Source organism: Solanum dulcamara, chromosome 5, assembly GCF_947179165.1.
Source record: "Solanum dulcamara chromosome 5, daSolDulc1.2, whole genome shotgun sequence".
In the NCBI taxonomy this organism is placed as follows: domain Eukaryota; kingdom Viridiplantae; phylum Streptophyta; class Magnoliopsida; order Solanales; family Solanaceae; genus Solanum; species Solanum dulcamara.
The window spans coordinates 74,398,323-74,424,130 of NC_077241.1; the positions used below are offsets into that span (position 1 = coordinate 74,398,323).

Consider the following 25,808-nt stretch of genomic DNA (forward strand, 5'->3'; position numbering starts at 1 on the left):
TTTTGAATGTAAACAAGTAAATACATATATTTTATGTGACATAAAAAAATAACAGTTCGGTGCATTAAAGCTCTCGCTATGTGCAGAGTTCGGAGAAGGATCCGATTACAAAAATCTATTGTACACAGTCTTATTTTGCATTTCTATCAGAGGCTGTTTCCAAGGCTTGAACTCGTGACCTCCTGATCACGACAACAATTTTATCGGTTATTCCAAGACTCCCCTTTTCTATATGACATAATTTATATAGAATACAAATTGTTATATAAAATGTCACGTCAAACATAAACACGTTTAGGCATTATGGCTTTATTTCATTATTTATCGGATAAGAAACTAGGCAAGTGCTTCTTTCTTGTTTGTTTTTTTAAAAAAAAAAAATTGTTTTACTTGTTAATTTTAAGTAGCAGTAGTAATGGTTAGAGCACATTTTTCGAGAGGTTTATTAAATGGTTCTGAGCTACACCATTTATTGTTTCTGATTGGATGTTCAAAAAAAAATTAATGGGATATTTTTCAATATATGAAACTAGACTCGTATTTCCGTTTCAGAATTTGTGTTGAGCTAAGCAAATATTAGTTTTAGAAATTCACAAGTTACTCTCGCTAGTTCATATAAGTGAATTGTTACACCCTCTGACAAAAATATTTTAGGATATTTTAAAATATTATTTTTCTTTATTGTCTTTTTAATTATTACCACATTATTCTTCTTAGAAAAAATAAAGTAATTAAAAAACTCATTAAATAAAAGATAAATATGAAGAAAAAAAAAATCTTAACAGTTCTCTTAAATTTTGAACTATTTATTTATTTTGAACTGTGAGTACGGAACTTATGTCAAACAAGACAAAAAAATTCTAAACTTATACCGAATGAATTGGATACACTATTATACAACTCATGTCAAATCACTTAAAATCTACAAAACTTATATTAAATGAGGCGAAAAAATTCTCTAAATTATGTTGAGCGAAATTAGGTCATAAGTAAAGATACCTTGACTTAAGAAATTTTTATTAATTGAGCAACAACAAAAAATTAAAAATCATTATATTTGAGGGAAAAAATAAAAAAATCCCCAAAAAACTAAAATAGTTCAAATATTGTCCAAAGTATTTTCTCAAATGCCACCAATTCAAATTCACAACCTTTTTATAATCAAAATCAAATCTATACAGCACTTAAGTATCTCAAAAGGTTTTTTTTTTTTTTAATTAGACAGTCTGTGCTTTTTAGTTTTGGTTTGTGGGACACAAAAAAATATTTTTTAATTTGTTCACTCATTAGATTTAGGGGAAGCATCTACTCTAGTTTTTTTGTTTTTATTTTTTTGTTCGTATTACCTAATGTAGATTTTTTTTAATAGGTATAAATAACTCACATTAGTTGAACATATATGTAAACAACCGACAGTGTATATTATTGGATGCCATTTATTCTAATCTCAATTAAAATTTTAACATGTACTACAAATAGAATCATACCGATAATAAACACTGTTGGTGGATTTAATAAAATAAGCATGTATTAAAAGTAGCAAGAAAACACAATTAAATCAAATTTTCAATGTCAAAGATTCTTTTAAAGGAGAGAGAATTTATTATCTAAGGGGAAAATGTCGAGTCTAATGAGCTAGAATAATGGTCATTTGGTGACGTGATATCAAAGTCAAACTCATTATTACCTGTTGTTAAACCTCCATATTATAATATTCATGCTTCAATTGTCATGTCTGAATGTACACGGATATGAATCTCACATCGATAGTCAGATGGATGACTTACAACTTGTTTGGATGGTGATTTTCTGTGGTATGATATGATTAGCAAGAGAATTACGTTTGTTTTGATTGTTTCTTTAATTACATGGTATGGTATGATTTGATTTCATGATTTTGTAACCATGAAAATGTTCACTTTTTAAAACCACCAATTTGGTGGTATCCCATTGTTTCCTTATTTTTGTTCCAATTATACCCTTACTTAATTTTAAATATTTCTAATTTATCCTTTATTTTTTATTAAACATTACCCTGATATATCTACTGCTTTCACCGTCGTATTACTCATTCTCCTTCGCAATAATTTTTGAAGCTTTTAGGAATTTCAAATTGATATTCTCTCTTCAATTGTGTTCATTATCTCTTCTATTGAAGCTTCTAGGGATTTCAAATTGAAATTTTCTCTTCAATTATTATTAATATTTATAATAATTAAGGGCATTCCCATAAATTTATCCATTACGATACAGTGTCATACAGTCAAACCAAACAACAAAATTATCATTAAACAATAGCAAACCATACAGTCTATCCAAACGTAGTATTGTACTATACATTACAGTACCATACCACACCGTACATTATGCAACCATGAAAACCCTCATCCAAACAGAGTGTTAGTCTCTTTATATGATTTTTAACAATCAAACACCTTATTTAATTAGGTTGAGTTAGGTCCAACGTTCATCACCAGGTGCATTATAAGGCAAAACAGAACACTGAAATGACTACACAAAAAGAATGAATAACAACCTATTTAACAGTGTCAGATGTACATTACAATTCCAAGACTTTGAATTGCCAAAAAAGAAAAGGAACAAAATTATCAAAGGAAAAGGACACTTAAAAGAGGCCAACCATAAGGGCTGGGCTCTCATTTGAAAGTGGAGAGCCTTGGGAGCTTGTCACGCAAATAGTACAATCTTGCCCGCCTGACTTTTCGATGCTTAACTACTTTGAGCTCCTTGATATTTGGCGAATACCTGTCATCAAAAGCAAAAGGAGAACGATAACATAACGATAAGGTCCCATTTTAGTATTATCCCACGGGGTGTGTAGAATGGAGATTTGGATCAATAATACAAGAATTTTTTTTTATGACTGGTGTCTAGGATAACTTTCCCGCACCTCGACTTATTGCATGAGATACTTGTCACCTCCCACCAGCAACAATTACGAGGGAACTCTATCCACTAAGGCTAGAATAAATGAAAAGAATAAAAGGATTTATCCATGCACATTTTTTAAATGAAAAAAGTTCTTCCTTTTATCCGTAATTCTGATGGAACAAATTTGAGATAACACTATGGAGCAACTCAAAAGGAAGTCGAGATTACATTTCTAGGATGATACTGAAAATTCAAATTGTCTCCAAGCTTTTGAAGGATACAAGAAAGAAGAGGTCCAGTGTAAGAGCAACTCACTGAGATAAGACGAATAATACGGCTGTTTTCAAGGTTGTGTTCTGTTCCAGAGAAGAGATCATTTTTCACTTTTAAGGCAAATCACATATGCACTAGATCTAGCAAGTTTGGGGCTTTGTTCCCTAAACAACTTTGTCCGTGTCAGAAATTCAAAACGATCCTCCCACTACTTCTCCAATCTATCACTTGGAGCACTGTGACAGCCATGATCAAAATAAATCAAGGGCAAAATGAAAACAAAAATAGGTCTTTCTTGTCAAGGGGAAGTGTTTTGAACTACTATGTATAAAGACCGAATTCCTCCAATATTTCAACAAAAGGTCTAACACCGTTCATCAATTTTACTTCATCATATCACCAGTAACTTCCATGTCTTGTTAATGACGGAAAAGGCAGACAGCAAACAACAAACAGAATATTTATGATGAAAAGAGCTACAGGGACAAAGAAGAAACATTTGCCCAATACTGACTTGCCTGTTGCCAGTCCACTTAGTTAATTGGTGTTTGTTTAGTTCAAGAATGGCCATAATTTAAAGGGTATAGAGATTCTTGAGTTGATATTGTGTGAGGACAAGAAACGTGCAGGTCTTCAAGAGTTTTCTGACTTGGAATAGCTTTCTGAGGATGCTAATAGTTAAATACGATGGTGATTTATGGATGGTAATACGTTTCTGTGCAGTAACTATTTTTTTTCTTTTTTTATTAAGTGGGATAACATTATAGGAATCCAGGGGATGCAAAAGTTCAAAAACAAAAGACACTGTTAGCTCAAAAACATAAAAAACTTATAGCGCTAAGGAGCTGAAAAATTCCAAAAAGAGATCTAAGTTATTTCCGGGGGAAAGCTTAGCCCACCTAAGAAGGATAACCAGACAACTAGCCCTGTGAGAGCATATTTGAGTTGAAACCCCATCAAAACACCTCCTGTAATACAGACAGGAATCGTGATCCAGATTTTCCAGATGGATTTTTCAACCTTTCTAGAGATCCAGCTAGGACAAGAGAAGATTTTGATGGTACAGAGGGGATACAGAGATCGACAAATAAGCCAAATCCCCTAAACTGACCACAGATCACTCAAACTCTCTACAATTATATCCATGTTCTTGGTGTCAACTTTTGCTTCCACTGTCTAAAAGGAAACTAACGAACTCTGATATTTTTCTCTTCACCAGGCCCTATGTCTTAGCCAAGGGACAAGCAAGTAGGCTACACAGCAAGCAAGTGCGTGGCCACAGAAATTTAAGCGATTATCTAATCGGTCAAATCTGTTCAGGTAAACTAAAATAGATTTCAGATCAGTTTGACATCTGATTTTCATTCCCAAGGAATTGCATCAATCATGAGTGCTGCCACATCTTATATACCCCCTCTTTTGTATGTAGATAATGAGTTGACATACTAAGGAATAAAAGTATAACAGTAAGAGAATGTTCAAGTAAAAAATCAAAGATAGAATAGGGCAAGGTATTTAAATAGCTGCTGAGACTTTAACGCTAATGTTGCTAAGTTTCAAACACATATCCTAAAACTAGCAGACAGTTCAGAATCTTTTGCTGGTTGACTATGAGACATTGTCACATCCTATCTGAATAGATGCCATAGCATATACCTCTACCTCATTTGTATTTGAATCACTTAATTGAGCAAGCCATATTAATGCAGCTTTTCCAGCTAAAAGTGACAGCCAAAAAAGTATACTTCATGAAGAAAACATATAGAGAACTTTGTAAGTACGGAAAGCAATACTTACACTGGGAACACTATTTCAACTCCAATGCCGGCAATAATCCTCCGAACGCGAATTGTCGTGTGGATACCAGCATTTTGTTTTGAAATGACTATACCTTTGTAAATAGACAACCTCTTCCTATTCTCTGGGACTTCCTACGAGTTCATACACATCCTTCAAATTAAACTTTTGGCGGTAACTCTACCTCAACCAATTAAACCAAACAATCAACATACATATACTACTTACCAATTTGATCTCAACAACATCACCGGTCCTAATGTCTGGTGTAGGCCTCACAGTATCTGATGCCTCAATTGCTTGCTTGTTCAATATCTACTCCAAAAATAGTGCAACATTCATCAAATTAGCACAAAATTGTATTTCCCAAACCTCAGTATACATCTTTTCATGCCAAACTCAAAAACTTTACACAATTCGGTTTGTTATATCCATTTATTTGTTCTCAAACCTATCAAATAACAACATACCCAGTGTAATGGGGTCCTCAGGCTGTTTCCGAAATACCATCGGCCCAAGTAACTCATAACAAAACATACAGACGCAAAGCAGACATAGCAAATAATAACGAAATCATACAATGTCTCAATTAATCAATTAGCAAAGAAAAGAATGGGTTTAAAAAAATTACCCCCATTACATCTCCGAGCTTAACTCTCGGCTTAAATGGTGGTCTTTCCTCTGTTGCAACTGCAACTGCACCTTCAGCTTCAACCTCAGTTTCTTCGGGGGCCTCTGTCTCAGCAGCTTCCGGTTCCTCTTGAGAATCAGCTTCAGCTCTAACAACAAAAGAACGACTTTCCCACTTTGAACTTAGGAACCCAGAAGCAGAAAACAACGATACATTCAACTGAGAAGGTCTTCGAGAGATGCAGGCATAAAATGCCAGCTTTTGTGGAGTGGGGTTTCTTGGAACCACAAATAAAGCCTGTAAATTCAATAAAGCACAAATTTTTAACACAATTCAAGAATCTAGGTCAGTGAAAATTGGGAAGTGAAGAAGCAGACCTGAGGCAGAACAATGGAACCCATTTTGGGTGAGGAAAGTTTGGATTCTTTTCTTTTTTTTAGTGTTGAGAAAAGAAGGAAGGAGAATTCATGGAAATCAACAAGACTTGTTGCGGGAAGGAGAAAGCCTTATCCTATTAACGATGTTAAGCGTTTGCTTATCTGGGTATTCGGATCCCTCCGGATTGGGATTAATTGGGTCGGGTGGTTGGTTAGGTGGTGCCTAAAATTTGACATAGTGAATCATTTATCGGAAAAAAAACTTTTCTAGCTTCACAAAGTAGGACTAAGATCCATAAACATCATCTTTTTAAAATTTCTCTATTAAAATTATATTAAATATTTTATTATTATTGCTATTGATCAATTAAATTTAACAAATTTTTAGAATTTTTCTGATTTCTTTTATATTATATCTAAAGTTTAATATTGTTGGAGCCTAATTCTAGAACTATATTGCCGAAATCATAACTCAAAAGGTTGGTTATATTAATTCAAATTTTAGAAGTGAATGTTTTAAAGTTTGAAACTTTAGACCTGCATGTTTGAAGTTCAATATTGAAGCGGCTAAACTTTAAATCTTCGAGTGTGAAGTTTGAATAATCAAAGCCTTTGATTTTAAGCTTAAATGCAGTTAAGAATTGAATGTATTTGAACTTTTAAACCGTGCTTTTAAAATCGACTACCTTGGTGCAATTAGGGGTGTTCATGGTTCGGTTTGGGTCGGTTATTGATTAAAACCATAACCAAACCAATTTAATCGGTTATTAAATGTCTAAAACCATAACCAAACCAAGTAAAATAATAACCACGGGTTTGGTTATTGTTGGTTTGGTTCGGTTTGATTCGGTTATTCGGTTTATGACTAGCCGAGATAATTCAAATATTCTCTCTCTACATTCTTCGAATTCTTATGAAGCTCTTTTTTTCTCGCGACCCACAGAGGTTCAAAACAGAAAATGAAACAACTTAAACATTCGGAAAAAAAAACAAAAACTTAAAATCAATTTAAAATTTGAAAAACTCCTTACAAACCTTCTCAAAATTTGACAATCTTATACTTGATGTTGAGGAGTTGAGGTTGCTCTTGAGCCTTCACTGTTAGTCTATGACTGTGAGTCTGTGACTCTGTGAGAAACCAACGTGAGAAGAACAAAAATGTAAAAGGAAAATAGATACTAGGGTTTTAAAGTTTTAACTTTTACTTTATGTTGTTGCCTGCTGCTCAAGTGCTTTGTGCTTATTAGAAATTTAGGATTTAGAATTGGGCTTGAGAGTTGGGCTAATGGGCTTGGATTGTTGGACTTGAACCGCTGTTTAGTGTTTATTAGAATTTATAATTGGCTTGAGAGTTGGGTTTGGATTGTTGGACCTTAAAAATAAGTATATTAATATTAAATTAATAATTAAAACGTATAAAATATCTTTAATTATTTATGAAAAACTAATATTATACATATAAATAATTATAATTTTTAAGTATATAATTATCGGTTTGGTTCGGTTATTTATTCGATTATTTTTTTCTATAACCATAACCAAATCAAATATTATCGGTTATTCAAATTTAAAATCAAACCAAACCAAACCAAACTGAATGTCGGTTTTTTTATTCGGTTTGATTAAATTTTCGGTTTAATTTTGATTTTAACCAAAACTGTGAACAGCCCTAGGTGCAATGAAGTAATTGAAGAGTTTATCCTACAAATGAATTGGTCTTTAGTTTTTTCTCTTCAAATTAATTGATTAGAGATTTTTAACCCTAAAAATTGAACGTATGTCTGACAAAGAATAAGTTATTTAAAAGTGCGATTTATGAAATATTATAATGCTAAATCTCCACGAAAAGTTATTTATCTTGATAGGTAAAAATTAAAGACCGGCACAAAACGGGCCAAAAGTTCAATTGACTCCCAGTGTCATTTTCTACTTCCTCAAGCCCAAGATGTTAAGGCAACTGGGCCAAAAGTATAAATATGGCCCGTGTTAGCACCCACAAACGAAAGTCACACAGAGTTGGTTACAGCAACGCAACAAGCCCAAAATGCTAGTATTGAAAGTCGCACCAAACCATAAATCGAGAAAAAAATCAATTAGTGGCTTGTTTTAACTTGATTTATTATTGAAAAAAGAATTCGATTATATTTGAATTGGTTTAGTTTTAACTTTAAAAAGTCAAATCAAAACTAAATCAATGTGATATTATATATATAATTTTTTAAACTTATTTTATACATAAAAGTATTTACTTTGATATAATTTATAAATATTTCTTATACTTTTTTATAATTTTTATCTTTTAACATATTATTTCAAGTTTGACTTATAATTTTGAATGATCCACTAAAGGTTATAGTCTATAGATATTAGTAACTCTAATAAAGCTCAAATCAAAATCAAATCAATACTAATGCTAACAAAAAAAAATCAATTCAACACTAAAAATGAAAATATATTAAATATTTATTCTTTAGTTTTATATTAGTTTAGAAAATTATATAAAATACTTTGCTCTTAATTACTTCTGCGATCTATTTTTAGGACCACATCTACCCTTTCAAAAAATTCATACGTTTTAGTGGCAACTGATCATCAGTGCTACGAAAAAATAATTTCGTTTTTTTATTTACTAAGTATTACATTCAAGTTAAATGGTTTAAAAGAGAGGTAATTATTTAGATACTATTTTTATTGGTAAGAATATTAAATATATTTTTTAAAAGATGAGTTAACTAGAAATAAAAGAAATTTTCGTAAAAATCTTAGAAATCGTTACATGAAAAATGTATACTGGTTTCAAAACTTAACTAAGGATACATAAAAATAGTGTATTTTCGAGATATATTTAACACTTTGTTGATTTATAATTTAATTTCTCTTGAGTCGTTTTCAATCCAACCCAACTGCTTTCCTTTTAATTTAGAGATAAGCATAAAAAACGCATCTAAATTATTCCCTTTTATTTGATGTTCATACATAAATTATTGAGAGTGTGAGTTTCATACCTAAAGTATCGTTTATCAGTTTAGAAGCACATCTCTCACTTTTATTCCACTTTCATCATAGTGATTGTATTACACTCTCTTTTTCATTAAATAAACTTTATCACATCACACTCCACATGAACAAAACATTCCACCTTAATAAAAATTAATAAATTATTAGAATTGGTTAAAATTAAAGATTAAAGTATTACTATCTCCCGCTCCAAAAAAATATAAAATATTTTTCTTACCTCACTCCGCCACTTTCTCTCACCATACCCCCCCCCCCCTCAATTTTTTAGTTTTATTTTTATTTATTAAATTTCATTTATAAAAGATTTTTTTTAAAAAAAACTTACTTCATCTCCCCTTCCCTTTCAAATAATAATTTAGGAGGGTGAAGTATGATTTTTTAAAAAATATAAATTTAAAAAATTTAAAAGAATAAACGGACATGGATTGTGGTGGTGGGGGTGAGGCGAGAGATGGTGCAGTGCGTGAGTAAAATATTTTAAATTTTACTTTTTAAAAAAATAATTTCGTTTTTGAAGAATAGAAATACTTTAGTCTTTAACTTCTAATAATATTAATAGTTTATTTAATTTTTGTCAAGGTAAAATATTTTATCAATATGGAATGTCATGTGACTAGTTTTTTTCAAAAAAGAGAAAGAGTAGAGAGAGTGTATTATACACATCACTAAGATGTGTTTTTCAAACTAATAAGTGATAACTTAGATATGAAATTCACACTTTCAATAGTTTATGTATGAAACTCAAAAAAATGAGATAGTTTAAATGTGATTTTGACACTTATTTCTTTAATTCATCATATCCAACGGACATTTTTTAATATTCCGTGGTTGAGAGTGTTTATATAGGCTGTTTTTATTGAAAGGCTTTCAACATCGATCCTATGATTTATTTGCGTGTATAATGAACAGTTACCGTCTTCTGATTATGAGAAAATGACCAAATCTTTAACCCTCTCCAACACTCAGCGGTCAATCGAGTTCATTTCAATTTAGTATTTTCGAACATATAATTAAAAAAATAGTTGAATGCTAATTAAAACTTTAAAGATTGAAATTAACTAATCAAATTACAGTTTTGAATTCGCATCTATTACCTTTGTGTGGAAGTCATCAAGTCTGTAGGTAAGTCGAGTAAATTTTTCTAGTCTACCCTAGTTGTGACTTGTGGAAGCATGCTTTACTTTTCCACCATCTCTAATTTCTTTCTTGACTAACTTCTTAGTGACGTTTGATTGAGACTCGATGTAAATATTGAATATTGAATTAAGTATTTTAAAAAATATATCATTTATCTTTGATATTGATTTATCGAAGAAATGTACACAAATTTTATTAAGTTCATAGATATTCCTGATTATTCGGCAATAATGTTTTTATCATTATTCATTAATTGTAAGTTTGTTTGTTGATTTATCAAACGGTAAAATTTAATAAATTGAAATTGGATTCATGATACTAAAAAAATAATTAAAAAATTGAAAACTTCCCCTTTATTGCCACTTAGTTACACCTCGTATCTGGAGTATGGACCAGAAAAACAAACACATTGATACTTGTGAAACTGACGAAATTGAAAGTTATAAATAATTACTTCTCCGTTCTATATTAGTTGTTATATATATTAAAAATAATTGTCTCAAAATATTTATTAATTTAAATAATTAAGAAAAAATTAATTATATTTTTTTAATTCTTAACATTAATTATTCTAAAATTAAGAGACACATAAATAGATAAAGATTAAAAAAATAATAACGAATATATTAGTCAAATAAGTGAATAACGCTCCTAATTAATATTTTTTTTAAAATTGTATAAAATCTTATTATAACAACTAAAATGGAACGAAGAGAGTATTTTACTATGTTATATGATTATATCATATCCGTTGGAAAATTTAGTAACCCAACATTTGGAAAATGGTCCCAATAATTTTCTGGCTGTAGAAGCAAATTCTTAATATAACTTATACGAGCTCTCGATCCGAAGATTTATTTTTTTAAAAAATAACTTTTCTGATCTATCTCATAAAGAGTAAAAAAAAATTGTGTATAATTATTTTTTATTGACTCTATTTATGAGATTATACGAGATATTAGGTTGTTATAATAGTTGACATGTTACATTTAAACATTTATTAGGCTGAGTATTGACAAATTTAATGTTATTTAACGTTCCCTTATATTTTGCAAGAAAAGATCGACCAGAAGAAAAAATATTTATCAGTACTAGGGTATGCTATCATTTTCAAATCCGTCATGCCACATGAACAGCTAAGAATTATTTTTCCTTATTTTAAAAAATTAAAAATTAAAAATCAACCATAATCGAATTATTGTGTGATCTTAAATATAATTTGTCGATATCCTTTATTTTTCACTAGTACATCTAATATATTTTTGTTGAGATTTGAACTTTAATTAACAAGATTCTTATTTTAACTTTTGATGACAGAGTATGCTGAACAGTTAAGAAAATAGAGTAAATTTATAATATTTATATTTAAAATCAATTAACACGAGATATCATGTAATCATTATGCACATACTTTTACCTTAAATTATCATTGTTAAATGAGTATGTATATTCACTTTGAACTATTAAGATTATAGGAATAATTATTTAATTTGACATAGACATCGAGTATAGACAAGTATTTATTGGAAAATAGAGAGGTTGTATTTATTCTTCTTTCAACAGCTCAGAAATTAGTAAAAAGAAGGCTTACAAAATTAAACGTCTAAAATGGCCTCAAAATTTTGTCATAGTTTCATGGTCCCACATTCCATGGGAATTTCGTAGTACAGATGATCGACCACATAATTTTCTTTAATTTCCTCAAGGTGACTTTTTCTTTTTTCATTCGGTCATTGGAGTTCCGATTAAATTCGAATCATGCATTGTAAGGCCTATTTAAAGATAACGCTCCAAACATGATTTTTTTCATATTCAGAACTCGAATCCAAACTTCTAATTAAGAGTGAAATAATTTCACCAGTGCAACATAATAATTAATCTTCTAGAGAGTTTCAAGATGTCCACTACCAACTATCAGACCTCTACCCCTTTGTGTTAGTGTGGGCATTTTAACATTTTATTAAATTACAATTTTAGCAATTATCCATTGATGACATTTAATGTCATATTTATTCTATTTTTCATTAGTGCATAAAATGTCTTTCATTATCATCTTTTGTTAGTGCAAGACTAAATCATTTTATTATGTATTTTTAACATAATTATCATTAATAAGTGGTGCACTAAATCATAATGGTGCACTAAATGATGATAATGATGGCATTCCATTATTTTTTCATCTTTGTATGATTTTCTCTCCTATAAATAGAGAGGTCTTCTTTGTTTTGAAATGTAAGATAAGAGAAGAAAACATTGAGTGTATTAAGTTTGTCAAAAATAAAAAAAAGAGTTCTTATTAGTTGAAGGGAGGTGTTCTTTTTTGTGGAGCTTTAAACTCAACTCTTGTCCAGAGTTTGTTGAGTTACAATTTGTGATAAGATTGTTGTATCCTGGAGGGGACAAGTCAAGAGGACTACTGCTGGACCGGTGAAAAGATTTGCTGCAGTGGGCTTGAATCTCCTTAAAAAGAGCGAAATATCCGTGCCTCAACCAAGAAGAGAACTTATTTTCTTCATTTTATCTTTCAATTGTAATTTGTAATCCTGTAATTCCCCAACACTTTGCTATGGCTCTTGACATTTTGAAAAGCAGTAAAATCGTAGCAGAGTCAAAAAATTCAAAATATAAAAAAGTAACGTCATATGAATATATATAAAATAATATTTTTAATCTAATAGATATAGAATAATTTTCTGGAAAAAAGGTTCGCAAATATCCCTTCAAAGGCGGATTTACTCTGTAATTTACTGTGCATGTGAATTCATGGTCTTCCCATCAAATTAGGTATTTCAATTTATGTACATATTTTCTAGAACTGACTTCTCCTTTTGAGTCAATGATCTATTATAATTTTTCTACTCCATAAAAGCAAAGATAAAGTTTGTGTATATCTTAAACTCAAAAAACAAAACAATAATCAATTCCCTATTTATACTATTTTTTTCTCATTTTTTAATAATGCATCTATATTTTAAAATTTTTAGATCCGTCTCCGGTAGAATTGGATGTTCTCTTTCCCTCTATCTCTGGGGAATAATTGAAATACTTGTACTGACATTTGGTTATTGTTCCAAGTCAACTAGTCAATGAATGAAATGCACATTAGTTATCCTCAAACAATTAGTTAAAATCATTTATATGAAATCTCGGTATTCATTACATTTTTTTTGCACATATTTCGCTCTAACATTCAAAAACTTTGGAATTTTAAAATACTAGAAATTCTCTACAATTTGTATCAACTTACATGAACGTCCTTACAAACAGACTAAAATAGCTCTTAACAAAAAGTTATACAATTAATTTAATGAAAGTGTATTATATTGCAGAGTCATGCCTTAATTCCATCATAAATGATATTATTAAAATTCGTTATGGTAGAATTTGTTCCCATGTAGATATTCTATTTGGATCATAAATGCTCCAATTAATGGTAAAACTCATGAGGTCCTCAACCACTTGTTTGCCAAGTTTGGGACCCTCGTATAGGACATACAAACCTTGTATTTTTGGTAATACAATCATCCTGTCAATATATTTGTGGTACAGTTTTTTTTAAAATATATATTTTAAGAATAATGTCAATTTTTTTTAATATTTAATCGTAATAGTTTAACTTTGAAATTCTCATTCTACTCTTAAATATTTGATTTATAGTTATACAAATATCTAAGTCTTATTTTAAACGGAAAAGGGCCTATAATGCCTTTGAATTATTGGAAATGGTACAGAAATGCTCCTCATTAATCTATTGGGTCTAAAATGCCCTTGACATCCACATTTAAGTCCAAAAATGACATTTTCTTTAACGAAAAAGAGCATGGGGGGCATTTTTGTACCATTTTCAATAGTTCGAGGACATTTTAGGCCATTTTCCGTATTTTAAATCACAAATTTCAAAAATATTTATCTTATTCTTCTTAAAACTCTATGTCATCCAGTCAAATAACATCATATAAATTGGGACAAGAGGAATGAGTCTTTTACGGTACCATCTAGGGTAGGGGCGGAGCTACTCTTATTCAATTGGGTCAATTGATACTATACCGATAAGTTAAAAGAATATATATTATGTATATATACTACATATTGGATTCCTTTGATATTATATATACACATATTCTTATATTATAATTCTTATTAGTGAAAATTTTGATTCCGGCATCATTGATCAAGAGATGTAGTAGAATTGTAGGATTTCTTCGGTCTTAAGCAAGACTCTCGGATTCAAGTCCCGAAAATGAACAACCTCTCAATAAGAAGCACATTACGCTTTCAATGAACCTACTCGATGTGAATCTAAATTAACCAGACCACTAAATTCCAAATATAAGATGCCTCAAGGCAAAAAAATAAAATAAATTGAAGTCTTTCTACTATACCCTGTCTATATATCAGCATAGTCCTCAAACTTTACAATACCTGCAGAATACAAACTTCCTCAAAGACAACCTTTGTGTGTGCACTCTGTTCAAGATTTCTCTCATTCCTCTCTCTTTTTTTTCTTAAAAGAACAAACAAAACATCCTAAGAGAGTCATCCATAATCATGGCTCTCTCACATCCCATGATAATTTTCTCCCTTTTTCTTACATTTGTAGCCCTCTCTGCTGCACAATCCCCCATGATGGCCCCAACAATGCCACCATCCACCATGTCAATGCCACCTACTACTTCCACCACCACTCCTCCACCAATGTCCACCATGGCACCTCCACCATCCGCCATGTCACCTCCTCCAATGAGCCCAATGACACCATCCATGAGCCCAATGGGCCCAATTATACCATCCATGAGCCCAATGAACTCACCACCAACTCCTGCAGGCCCTGATATGGCCCCTACTATGAGTATGGGGCCAGGACCCGCAGCAGGACCTATGGGTGGTGGGCCAATGGCTTCTCCTCCAGCTCCATCTAGTGGATTTGTTCATGGAAGTAGCATCATGGCCATGCTAGCAATTCTTGGAAGTGTAGCACTTTTTTTCTAAAATTGAATTGGTGTCATTTTATTTAACTTGCTTTCACTATTGTTGTAGATTACAATAATTTACTTTTATTTGTTGTACTATTTTATTTTCAATTTCTTCTACTGTTCTTTTTTCTTTCTTATTTTGGTCTCATTGTGTATTGTTGATTTTGTGTGGAAGGATGAGGAAGAAATTTGAAGAGGTCTGGTTGGAGATTTATCAAACGTTACATGATCTATATGTAACATTTTGACATGCTAGCTTAATAAGACAATATTCTCAGTTTTCCTTACATTTAAATCAAATTTCTACTTCAATGCAGCTTGTTCTTTTCATTTGACGTTCCAAGTCATAGGGTATTTAATTTGGAGTTTAAGTTATATATACTATAGTAAGAATTTTATTTATTTTTATGTTATGAAGTCATTCAAAAGATATTTATATGTACGTTTTTTTAAATTGTGGGATTTGTAATCTTGAAAAAAGATAAATTACCTACTCTAACAGGTAAAGATGTGCTAATAATATGAAATTTATTACAATGATGGTGTATATAATTTAAATTCTTTAACTTTGGGACTAGATGATGCATTTAGTTTCATAAACTAGAGGAGAAAAGGTTTGGTTAGAAACTATCTTTTTTTTTTTTTGGGCAAAGATGGCTTGGTACTAATTAACAATCTTTTATGAGTTGAAATTGAAAAAAGAAATATGGGGAATAAAAGATAAGCAATTGGAGGTGGAATGATGAGGAGGAGGAAGAAAAGATTGTGTGCTAGCTGGAAGAATAAAGCATTTTCTTTTGATTATTGTCCTTTTGAGCTAGGGGGTAAGATTGGTGTGGATGACAATTGATGAACTTATTTGGAAAGAGGAAGTATCCATTTGGCACATCTCATGTGTGTCAAAAAGGAGAATGGTGCTATGTTTGTGGATGCACACAAGCATGGGTAATTGGTTGGTGAGAGTGGGGCTAAGCAACAACAAAGGGACATAAACAAGATTGTGACTTGCACATGGAATGTTAATGCCCCTCTCCCCACTCCTTTGGCAAATACTATCCTAATGCCCAGCACTAGAGTCAGGCTGGATTCAATATTTAAACCTGTTGATTCGATCTTTAATGAATTTAGAGGTGAAGCCTGAATTTAGTATTTTTAGATTCAGATAAATTCAGAATTTCGATCAAAGTTAGTGGGTTCAGTCGAACACATAACAAACGCATGGACTCTGCCCCTGAATGACTCCACTTCGTTGAAAAATTGTATTGTATATTTAAAAGTCAATTTCTTTTTGTATGTACAATAGATTATTGTTTTTTTAAAAAAACATTGATGAAAATTCAATCTTTGCCATTATTTTTTAGATTGTGAGTTGAGAATCTAATATATTTTTAAAGTTTATAGGTTTTGATCACATATATAAAACCTACAAACTAAATTAGGGCATTGCCTAAAAAGGAATGTAGAGAAATATTCCATTTTCAATTAATTAGGGATTGATTTGTTTGGTGAATGAGTCATTAATAACTAAAACTACATGTTTCTCATGTCTTACATCTTAAACTTTCATCAAGTCATGTTCCAGCCTTACATTTCATTGAATGAGCACTAGTAACTAGGATTTAAAACCTAATCACACAAGAGAACATATAAAGTGTGACTTTCTTTTACCTTTTAAAGTTTGTAGGTTACAAGCATTGGATTCCATCTCAAAGCCTAAAGGAGAATATTTATGAGAATCAATAAAAAAATCTTTTGTTATCTTTTGCTTCCTTTTTTATCCTCAAAAGGCCATATAAGAAAGTTGTCATATGTCCTTTTCAACACCATGAAAGTGCTTAAAATTTGTTGTTTCAATTTAGTGAATCTATTTCTTTTTTAGGATGTTTAGAAAACAAATGATTTCTTTCTAAATTTGAAAATGTTTTAACTTAAATTTCTTATTATTAGGATGTGCAGTTGGTGAGGTCTAGTATGGATCGTACATTGACGATAACTTGAGTCTGATGGTTATTTTCTTCTGAAGAAGCTTTTATAGTTAAGCAAATGTGATGACATATTTAATTCATAAATCTAAAAAAAAAATTTTCTTAATCTTCATGTTCAATCAAACAGGTTTATATGAATAAAAATGGAGTGGATATCATTTTATTTATTCGTACCTTATGCACCATAAACTTTCTTTATTTTTGACAGTAAGTTCTATCAATCCCATTTTGAGAAATCTTTTAATCCTAATTACTACTACTTCCAGTTCATATTATTTGATGTTTTTATCTTTTTATTTTGATCTTATGAGTGCATCATTAAATAGGGTATAGAGACTTGCTAAGTATTTATTTAAAGAAATTTAATAGGCATATAATTTTATGTCGTATTGCTTTCATTTCGAAAGATGCACATAATATTGTGTCATACACCTCATTCCTATGTTCTTTGTACTTGTTAACTTAGAACTATGCAAATTTAATTAAGACTAATTTAGTTAATTAAAAAGATTCTTATTTACGATTTTAAAAGTGCTTTCTTAACTGGTATGTCAAAGATAAAAAGGGTAACTTACAAAAATCTCATTAATTTAGTAGCTAATATTTAAATTCAAGCTAGTTTGCAATATTATGAATCACATCAGATTTTGGACTTTAGATATATGTATCTGGCGCGTCCAGATACATCCAGATACATGTATCTCGGATACATGAGGTCAAAATCAGGTGTATTTTTTTCTAAATACATTGTATCTAACTCTCTTGCTCGCATCTCTCCTATCTCGCTCGTCTCTGTCCTATCTCACTCACCATTTCCTCTCTCCCTCTATCTGGTATTTTAGATACATGTATCTAGTATCCCAGATGCATTTATCTAGTGTGATTCACATGTATCTCGCTCGTTTCTCTTTTTCTCTCGTTCGCCTCTCTCCTTATTTTAGTGTATCTTGTAGCAAACATTAATATATTTAGGTGTATCTGACTTGACATATGATATAAAATTATTAATTAGTAAGTTAATATGTAATTATTTCAAATTATAAAGAGAATTAGTAAATATGGTAGAAATATTTTTCTCATTAGATAGTTTTTATAAGATAAAAACATAGCAACATAATAAGAACTGAACAGACTTATAAAAACATACCAACATAATAAGAAACTGAATAGAGTATCTTTCATTTCAGGACCACAGATTTTGGGCATAATATCATATTAGTACAATTTTGTTATATGAGAATACTGTAAGAGGAGAGGCATGATTACCTCAAAATCTCAAAATATTTGAACCTAGAACCTCTTTAGGTGTGTTATATATGTCATCTTCCCACAGAATGCTGCTACAGATAATTGATAAAACAACCATAAGGCCAAATTTTAGCATCTTGAAATAAATAGAGACAAATAAAGGAGGCATTACCCTACAAATTGAAAAGTCATTTGGACGCAACATCGAGTTAGGCAGCTTCAACTCGATAAATACTTATCCACATCGAATATTTACATCAAAATAATATCATATGATATATAATTGTAAGTTCTATATACTAACAGAATAAAATATATATACATAATAAGGTAACTTGATTAGGTAAGTATAAGTAACTTTATCACAGGAAAATTCATTGATAGTAATATATATTATGTGTACATAACTTACTTCCGTCAAAATTAATGACGAACAACAACAACAATGATTTTTTCACTAGGAGATTACAAGGTGGGGTATTATTATTGTTATTATATGCTAAATTAGAGATGAACACTTATCAATTGAGCTAATAAGATTTTTTCGAATTCTTATGGTCATTTTTTCATTTTTAACCTTCTCTATAAGATAAAATTACAGAGAAATATCAATAAGTTCTCAATAAATAATAAAAAAAGATCGAATCAATACAGGAGCATTACAAGTGGTGGTGGAGGAGAATGTCAGCTTAAATAATGTGAAATATATTGGTGAGTATCCAATGCTTCATAATTTAAATTGGTCCATACACACAAGATAAGTAATTAAGTCTGGTGACAAATAGCGTGTGAATATTTTTGTATTACCCTCGTTGATTCTAAAGGATGAAGGGGTTAGATTCGCCTAATGATTAAAGGAAAATTTGACCATATAATATTTATTATTTGATGTATAGTAACTGAATTTTATCGACGGTTTGTCACATAAAGTAGGAAAATTTACAGAAATCTTACTAATTTAGAATTTAATTACTTAGATACGCTCTAGTTTCAATATTAAGTATCTTACCAGTTTTGGTGCGTACGGATACGTGCAGATACATGTACCTCGAGATACATGGGGTCAAAATTAGATGTAATTTGTTATAGATACATTGTATCCAAGTGGATTCACATGTATCTGGATATATAAAAAATCTCACTCGCCTCCCTCTCATCTCGTTCACCACTCTCCTATGTATTTGTATTCCAGATATATGCGAATCACACCAGATACATACAGATACATGTATCTAGTGTGTATCTAGTGTGATTCGCATGTATCTGGATATATAAAAAATCTCGCTCGCCTCTCTCTCATCTCGTTCACCACTCTCCTATGTATTTGTATTCCAGATATATGCGAATCACACTAGATACATACAAATACATGTATCTAGTGTGTATCTAGTGTAATTCGCATGTATTTGGAATATATGACTATCTCGCTCACCTCCCTCCATATCTCGTTCATCTTTCTCCCTATTTTAGTGTATCCAATTATAAAAATAAATGTATCTAGGTGTATCTTTTTTAATATATGATAGAAAACTCTATGCAGCCAAATTTTACCTGTTTTTGCTTCTTGCAGCTTCAGCTCTTTTTTTTTCCTTTTTTTTTCTTCTTTATTTAATTCTTTATTAATTCAAATTGACTCTTTTTTTATTTTTCACAACTATATATATGCAACAACACACAAAAGACAATGCATGTAATATAAATATTTTAAGGTAACATTATTAGATGATTCATACAAGTTCAGATTTTGAATGTGAATGTTTTTTTCTTTGTCAATTTTTTAGAGAATAAGACCTCTAAATCCTACAAAAAAAAAATGAACGCCTAATTAGTTATCTTGAATCTTAGAATATCGAAAAGAAAACATTACTAAATATGCATATTCGATAGATTTGTTTATAAAAATCGAAATTATAAATAACTCAAATCATAATAAATAATTGAAGAAACCGACCCGTTTATTCTTTTTTTTTAAATGTGACATATAGAACCTCTAAATTCTGAATCCGTCTCTGATTAAAACTATATTATAAATGCATTATAAGTGTTCAAGGAGAAAATATTATTAATATAAATAGTAAATATTTTTAATAGAGCATATTTATGTAAATTATTTAGATTAAAAAGATGTCAAATTTACCTAGGACTTGTATGTGCGTGTGTACAATAGACAGGAAAGTAGGCCTGGAAAGGACATTGGGCTTGGACAGGTCTAAATAGTGTGTATCAGTCGGTTCGATTTGATTTTATGTATTATCGATTTGATTTATCAGTTTTTGATTTTGAAATATGCTAAATCAATAACAAATTAATAAGATATTTTTATCGATTTTTGGTTTATCAATTTTGATTCTTAACGGTTCGATTTTCGATTTAACCAATAAAAAAATGCTCATAAAATAATTATAAGACTTCTCCAATAATTGGTGTGACAAGACAATAATATAACTTTACGGAATGCTTAGAAAATAGAAATAATAGTGGCTAACATGAGAAAAACACTACAACTGTAACACAAATAAAAGAACTAAGACAATAATGTGAATTGAAGGCTAAACAACAAATGTAGTAATCAATAAGGTATTGAGATTAATATTTAATATTTATTTAGGGGTAAAGTAGTATATTACTATTGTCTTAATGAGTTATCGGTTTACCCAATAACTCAATATTAAAAACCAATATAGAACCAATAACCCGATAATTTTTTTTATAAAACCATTAAAAACCCATTAACCCAATAACCCAATAGCAATAATTCAATAATATTTTTTTTGGTTCGGTTTATTGCTCGATTTGGTTTTTGCACACCCCTAGCTATCTAGGTAAAAATTTGGAAAAATTGTCTAAATATACATCTTATTTTATCATAATTTTTAAAATTTTCTACCATTTAAAAAAATTTCAAAAATCCCCTCTTGGATACATCACTACCCTCTCGCTGATACATCTCTATCCCCCTTCGGATACATCCCTCCCCAATGCATTCGGTTGCTTTATCTCCTCTCTGATACATCTCTATTTTCTCTCTGATACATCTCTGTCTTCTCAGATATATCCTCCCTATGTATCTAAAAGTCTAGTAATGTATCCAAAATTTATAAATTTTAAGAACTTTTGTAATTTGAAAAAGAGTAGGGCAATAGTGTAATTAGCTCTCTTAACATAATGAGATTTATACAAATTACACTAAAAATTTCATTGGGAAGTCCTTTAATTTATTGATCGTTCCATTTAATTAATATTTGATATGTGTTTTTGCACGAATACACAGTGTTAGATAACTTTCATGTAAACACACATTTTTTTTTGTTTCTACTTTTACGTTCAGACGTAAATGCCTAAAATTTTAGTCATTTTTAACATGTATTTCATTGATATACAATTGAGCGCAGACATAATGAAAAATTAAAAGAGTGCTAACTGGATTGTTAAATTTGTTGTTGTTCTGAACAAATTAAAGAATGAGTTTTTTTTATGATATATGGAACTTATGTTCCAAATTTGAGATTATTTGGAGTATATTTGGGTGTTGAGTTGTTCAAATTTAAAGAACAAAATAGTTTTTCTTTTTGGCAAAACAAAGTCAGACAAACATAACTATGATTTAATATAATTTTTCTATACAGTTCAAACACAAATTTTCAACCTCAGTCATGTAAACCTAAATAATTCCTCAAAATAAGTAAACTTGTTAAAAAAAAATTATACATCAAATATTAATTAAAGCGAAAAGGCTCATAAATTTCTCTAACATATGGAAAAAGGCTCATAAATAACCCTCTTCTTTTTTAAAAAAATTCTTTTCGTTTCTTAAAATTATCCAACACAATAGTCAAAGAATGTATATAGGTATTTTCAGTCTTAGTTTTGCGGGTGAAAACATACACTTAACCTGCTGCTGCTGATTCAAACTCCAAAATCTTCTCTGCATTCAGATATTTTCATTCTTCTTCTTCTTTTTTCTTTCAAATTTATTTAGGAAATCCCCGGAGAATGCTCTGATACCAAATGCAAGAAGTCAAAAAGTAAAAAGCAAAAACAATTTTTGAAAAAGCAAAAATTGACAGAAGCAAAAGTTGACAGAAATTATGCGTAGAACTTTGACAAAAGTCATAGAAAATTAACGCGTAAATTTTCCACGCGTTTTCATCTTCCGATAAATAGAGGGCCTCGTGCCCTCATTTATTTCATTCAAAAAAAGAGAGAATAAGAATACAAAAAGAGTTATATACCAAGATAAATATTATAGTGTTGAGTATCCTCTTTAGTAGTTGTTCCTTTTATAAGAGAGAAGTGTTTCTTGTTGTTTTTCTCCTTATATTTTAGTGTATTGTACTCCCATATTATCATAGTAAAATTCATCTACCCCGTGGTTTTTCTCCTTTATTTGTTTGAGGGTTTTCACATAAAATTCTCGTGTCTAATTTATTTTTATTATTTATTATCGTATCAAATTTTAGTTGTGGTGCTTCCTCCCCCAACAGTGGTATCAGAGCCTTCGGTTATTCTGTCTGTTTTATGCGAAGGTAATATCTGTGAATAGTATTTTTTTGTGAATAGTAAATTTCGGTGACAGTACAGTTTATCACGATTGTTCGTAAAATTTTTCAGAAATAATTTAGAAGGATGTAAAGTAAATAACAATGTCTAGTACAACAAAGTTTGATGTTGAGAAATTCAATGAAACTAATTTCTCATTATGGAAATGAAAATAAGAGCGATATTGAGAAAGGACAATTGCTTAGCTACAATTGAAGGCAAACCCACAGTTGCTGATCTACCTTTGGCACTAGCTGATCAAGTGTTGTCTAGTGTGGGTGAAAAACGGACGGCGAAGGAACTATGAGATACTCTTGCAGAATTGTATGAAGCCAAGTCTTTGCATAATAAAATCTTCTTGAAAAGAAGATTGTACACTCTTCGAATGACAGAGTCCATGTTAGTTACTGAACATATCAATACTTTGAATACTCTATTTTTGCAACTTACAATAATGGATTGCAAAATAGAGAGAACTGAACATGCAGAGCTTCTACTTTAAAATCTTCCTGACTCGTATGATCAACTCATCATCAACCTAACGAACAATATAGACAGTCTAGTTTTCGATGAAATTGCAGCCACTGTCTTAGAAAAAGAAAATCGATGCAAAAATAAGGAAGACAAATAATCAAGTTCGCAGCAAGATGAAGCTTTGATGATGGTGAGAGGAAGACCAATAGAACGTGGATCCAGTGGAAGTCACAATCATGGTAGATCTCAATCAAGAAGTAGAATAATATCAAGTGTTACAACTGTGGCAAGAAATGACACTTCAAGAAAAATTGTCGGTTCAAGAAGAAGAATGAACACCCTGAGCCATCAAATGCTCAAGGGAATGTTGCAAGTACCCTGGATGATGGAGATATTTTATGTAGTGAAGCAATATCAAATAATGAAGGCAGAAAATATTTCACTGATGTCTAGATCATGGACACAAGAGCAACATGGCACATGACTTCCCGAAAAAAATGGTTCCATCAATATAATCCTATCTCAGGAGGGTCTGTGTTCTTAGGAGACAATCATGCTTTGGATGTTATTGGTATTAGGTGTAACACCCCCTAAATATTATTGATTCATGGATCCTTTCTTTCATGAAGTCCAAATAAATTATCAAAGTTTTCTATTTAATTCAAGCATGAAACTTTATGGATTTTTCATATCATGATTCCAAATGCATAGATTATTAAATATTTGAAATTTAATTACCTATCTTATATTAACTTATATTGGCTTTTAAATGCATTAAATTGTTGATTTATCAAAAGTCCTTATATGAAGGCATGAAAAGATTTTGATCATGTTCTCTCATGCCTAAAGTATTTTGATCATGTTCTAAAAGTATTTTGATCATGTTCTCTCATGCCTAAAGATTTTGATCATGTTCTAAAGTATTTTGATCATGTTCTAAAAATATTTTGATCATGTTCTCTCATGCCTAAAGTATTTTGATCATGTTCTAAAGTATTTTGATCATGTTCTAAAAGTATTTTGATCATGTTCTCTCATGCCTATAGTAATTTGGGCATAACTTTTCATAGGGTAGTCCAAATTAGGTGATTCAAATTTTTGAATAACCACAACATCATTACCTACAACTTTCATGAGAACATATCTTAAGATTCAGAGTTTAAATAGATCAAATAAATTAATCTTTGTAAGACATAGTGTTATAACGGAATGGAGTATTTGTAGAATAAAATTCATATCTCGATGTAGAATGCTCCAAATTAGATAATTCTTGAACTAACTGAAACTAGACTTCTATATCTACAATTCTTATGAAGACATCAAATCCTAATAAGAAATTTATCTTATTTAAACGCAGCTTCGAAAACGGATATTCCGTTAAAAGAGATTTTATCTCACCTACCATAGAAAGATCTAGAACCATTTGACATCATCCATGACATCAAAATTCTACATTGAATTTTCAAGATCATCCTTTATGATTATGTTTATTTATTGTTAGGTCCCTCCTCCACACCTATAAATACCCACCTTATTTCCTCATTTTATTCACCAAGCTTTCTTAAGCAACTCTTCTCTCTATATATTTCTTTACTCCTTCTCAAATATAGTTTTAGTTTTAGTAGTATAAAAATACTACTCTGGTGATTTTTATACTCCGGGTAGTACACAAAATAAACCGGCGAGAAGAAAACGCTAGGGGTCTAAGAGTGTTCCAATTCGAAGTAAAGCTTTCGATTTAAGGTATGTAAGGCTTTCATAGCATTGGATTGAGTTCGTCCATGCGCCCAATATTTAATTCATTATAATTGAGTTATAGTTGAGTTTTATCCAAATCTTAAATTCTAAATAAATTAATTCTTCTTCTATTGAGTTTGATATATTTATGCATTAATATTATTATTGTTATCTCTCATATTATTGAAATTATTATTCATGACTACTTTCCCATGAATCCTAATTGATTTGATGTTCATGAATATTTTTATACATGTTTTGAGTAAAGATGTTGGCTTTTTATAATTTTCATTGATAAAAAGAAAGTTATATGAATTAATACTATATATGTATTTTATTGAGTTTTGAAAGAGCAAAAGAGTTGAGTTTAAATGAATTTGAGCAAATGATATTTTGAGCAAGATGTTTTGATGAGATGTAAATGATGTTTTTAGAAGTATAATGATTGATGAACATGAAATGAGATGAGTTTGATGATTTAAATTAATGTCCAATGAGACTAGATGATGAGTCTAATATGAGCACATATTTTGGGAGTAGTATTGAGCATCGAGTTGGATTTGAGTTTAATTGACTCAAACCCCAGAACTACGTAGCCAGCGTAGGATGGAGGCTATGCCTCTTAAGTCCCAAAAAGAGGACTTTGATGAGTGGATCCAAGATGGTGATGTCCTTTACCCTGGCAAGGTATTGGATAGATGTGGCAACGACATCGCTTCGTTGTATC

The 25,808-nt window shown here is 30.5% G+C and overlaps 2 protein-coding genes across 2 annotated transcripts; one reads left to right on the forward strand and one right to left on the reverse strand.

Moving 5' to 3' along the window:
• Positions 1–2,508: 2,508 nt before the first annotated feature.
• Positions 2,509–6,118, reverse strand: LOC129889795 (50S ribosomal protein L19-2, chloroplastic-like). Its single transcript, XM_055965246.1, has 5 exons — positions 5,971–6,118; positions 5,594–5,890; positions 5,191–5,277; positions 4,963–5,096; positions 2,509–2,766 (listed from the first exon to the last, which is right to left on the reverse strand). Exons 1-5 carry the CDS (start codon positions 5,992–5,994, stop codon positions 2,658–2,660), a joined length of 651 nt encoding a protein of 216 aa, XP_055821221.1. The 5' UTR covers positions 5,995–6,118; the 3' UTR covers positions 2,509–2,657.
• Positions 6,119–14,526: 8,408 nt separating this feature from the next.
• On the forward strand, positions 14,527–15,385 carry LOC129889796 (pectinesterase inhibitor 10). The gene has a single exon (XM_055965247.1). It carries the CDS (start codon positions 14,674–14,676, stop codon positions 15,112–15,114), a length of 441 nt encoding a protein of 146 aa, XP_055821222.1. The 5' UTR covers positions 14,527–14,673; the 3' UTR covers positions 15,115–15,385.
• Positions 15,386–25,808: the final 10,423 nt, after the last annotated feature.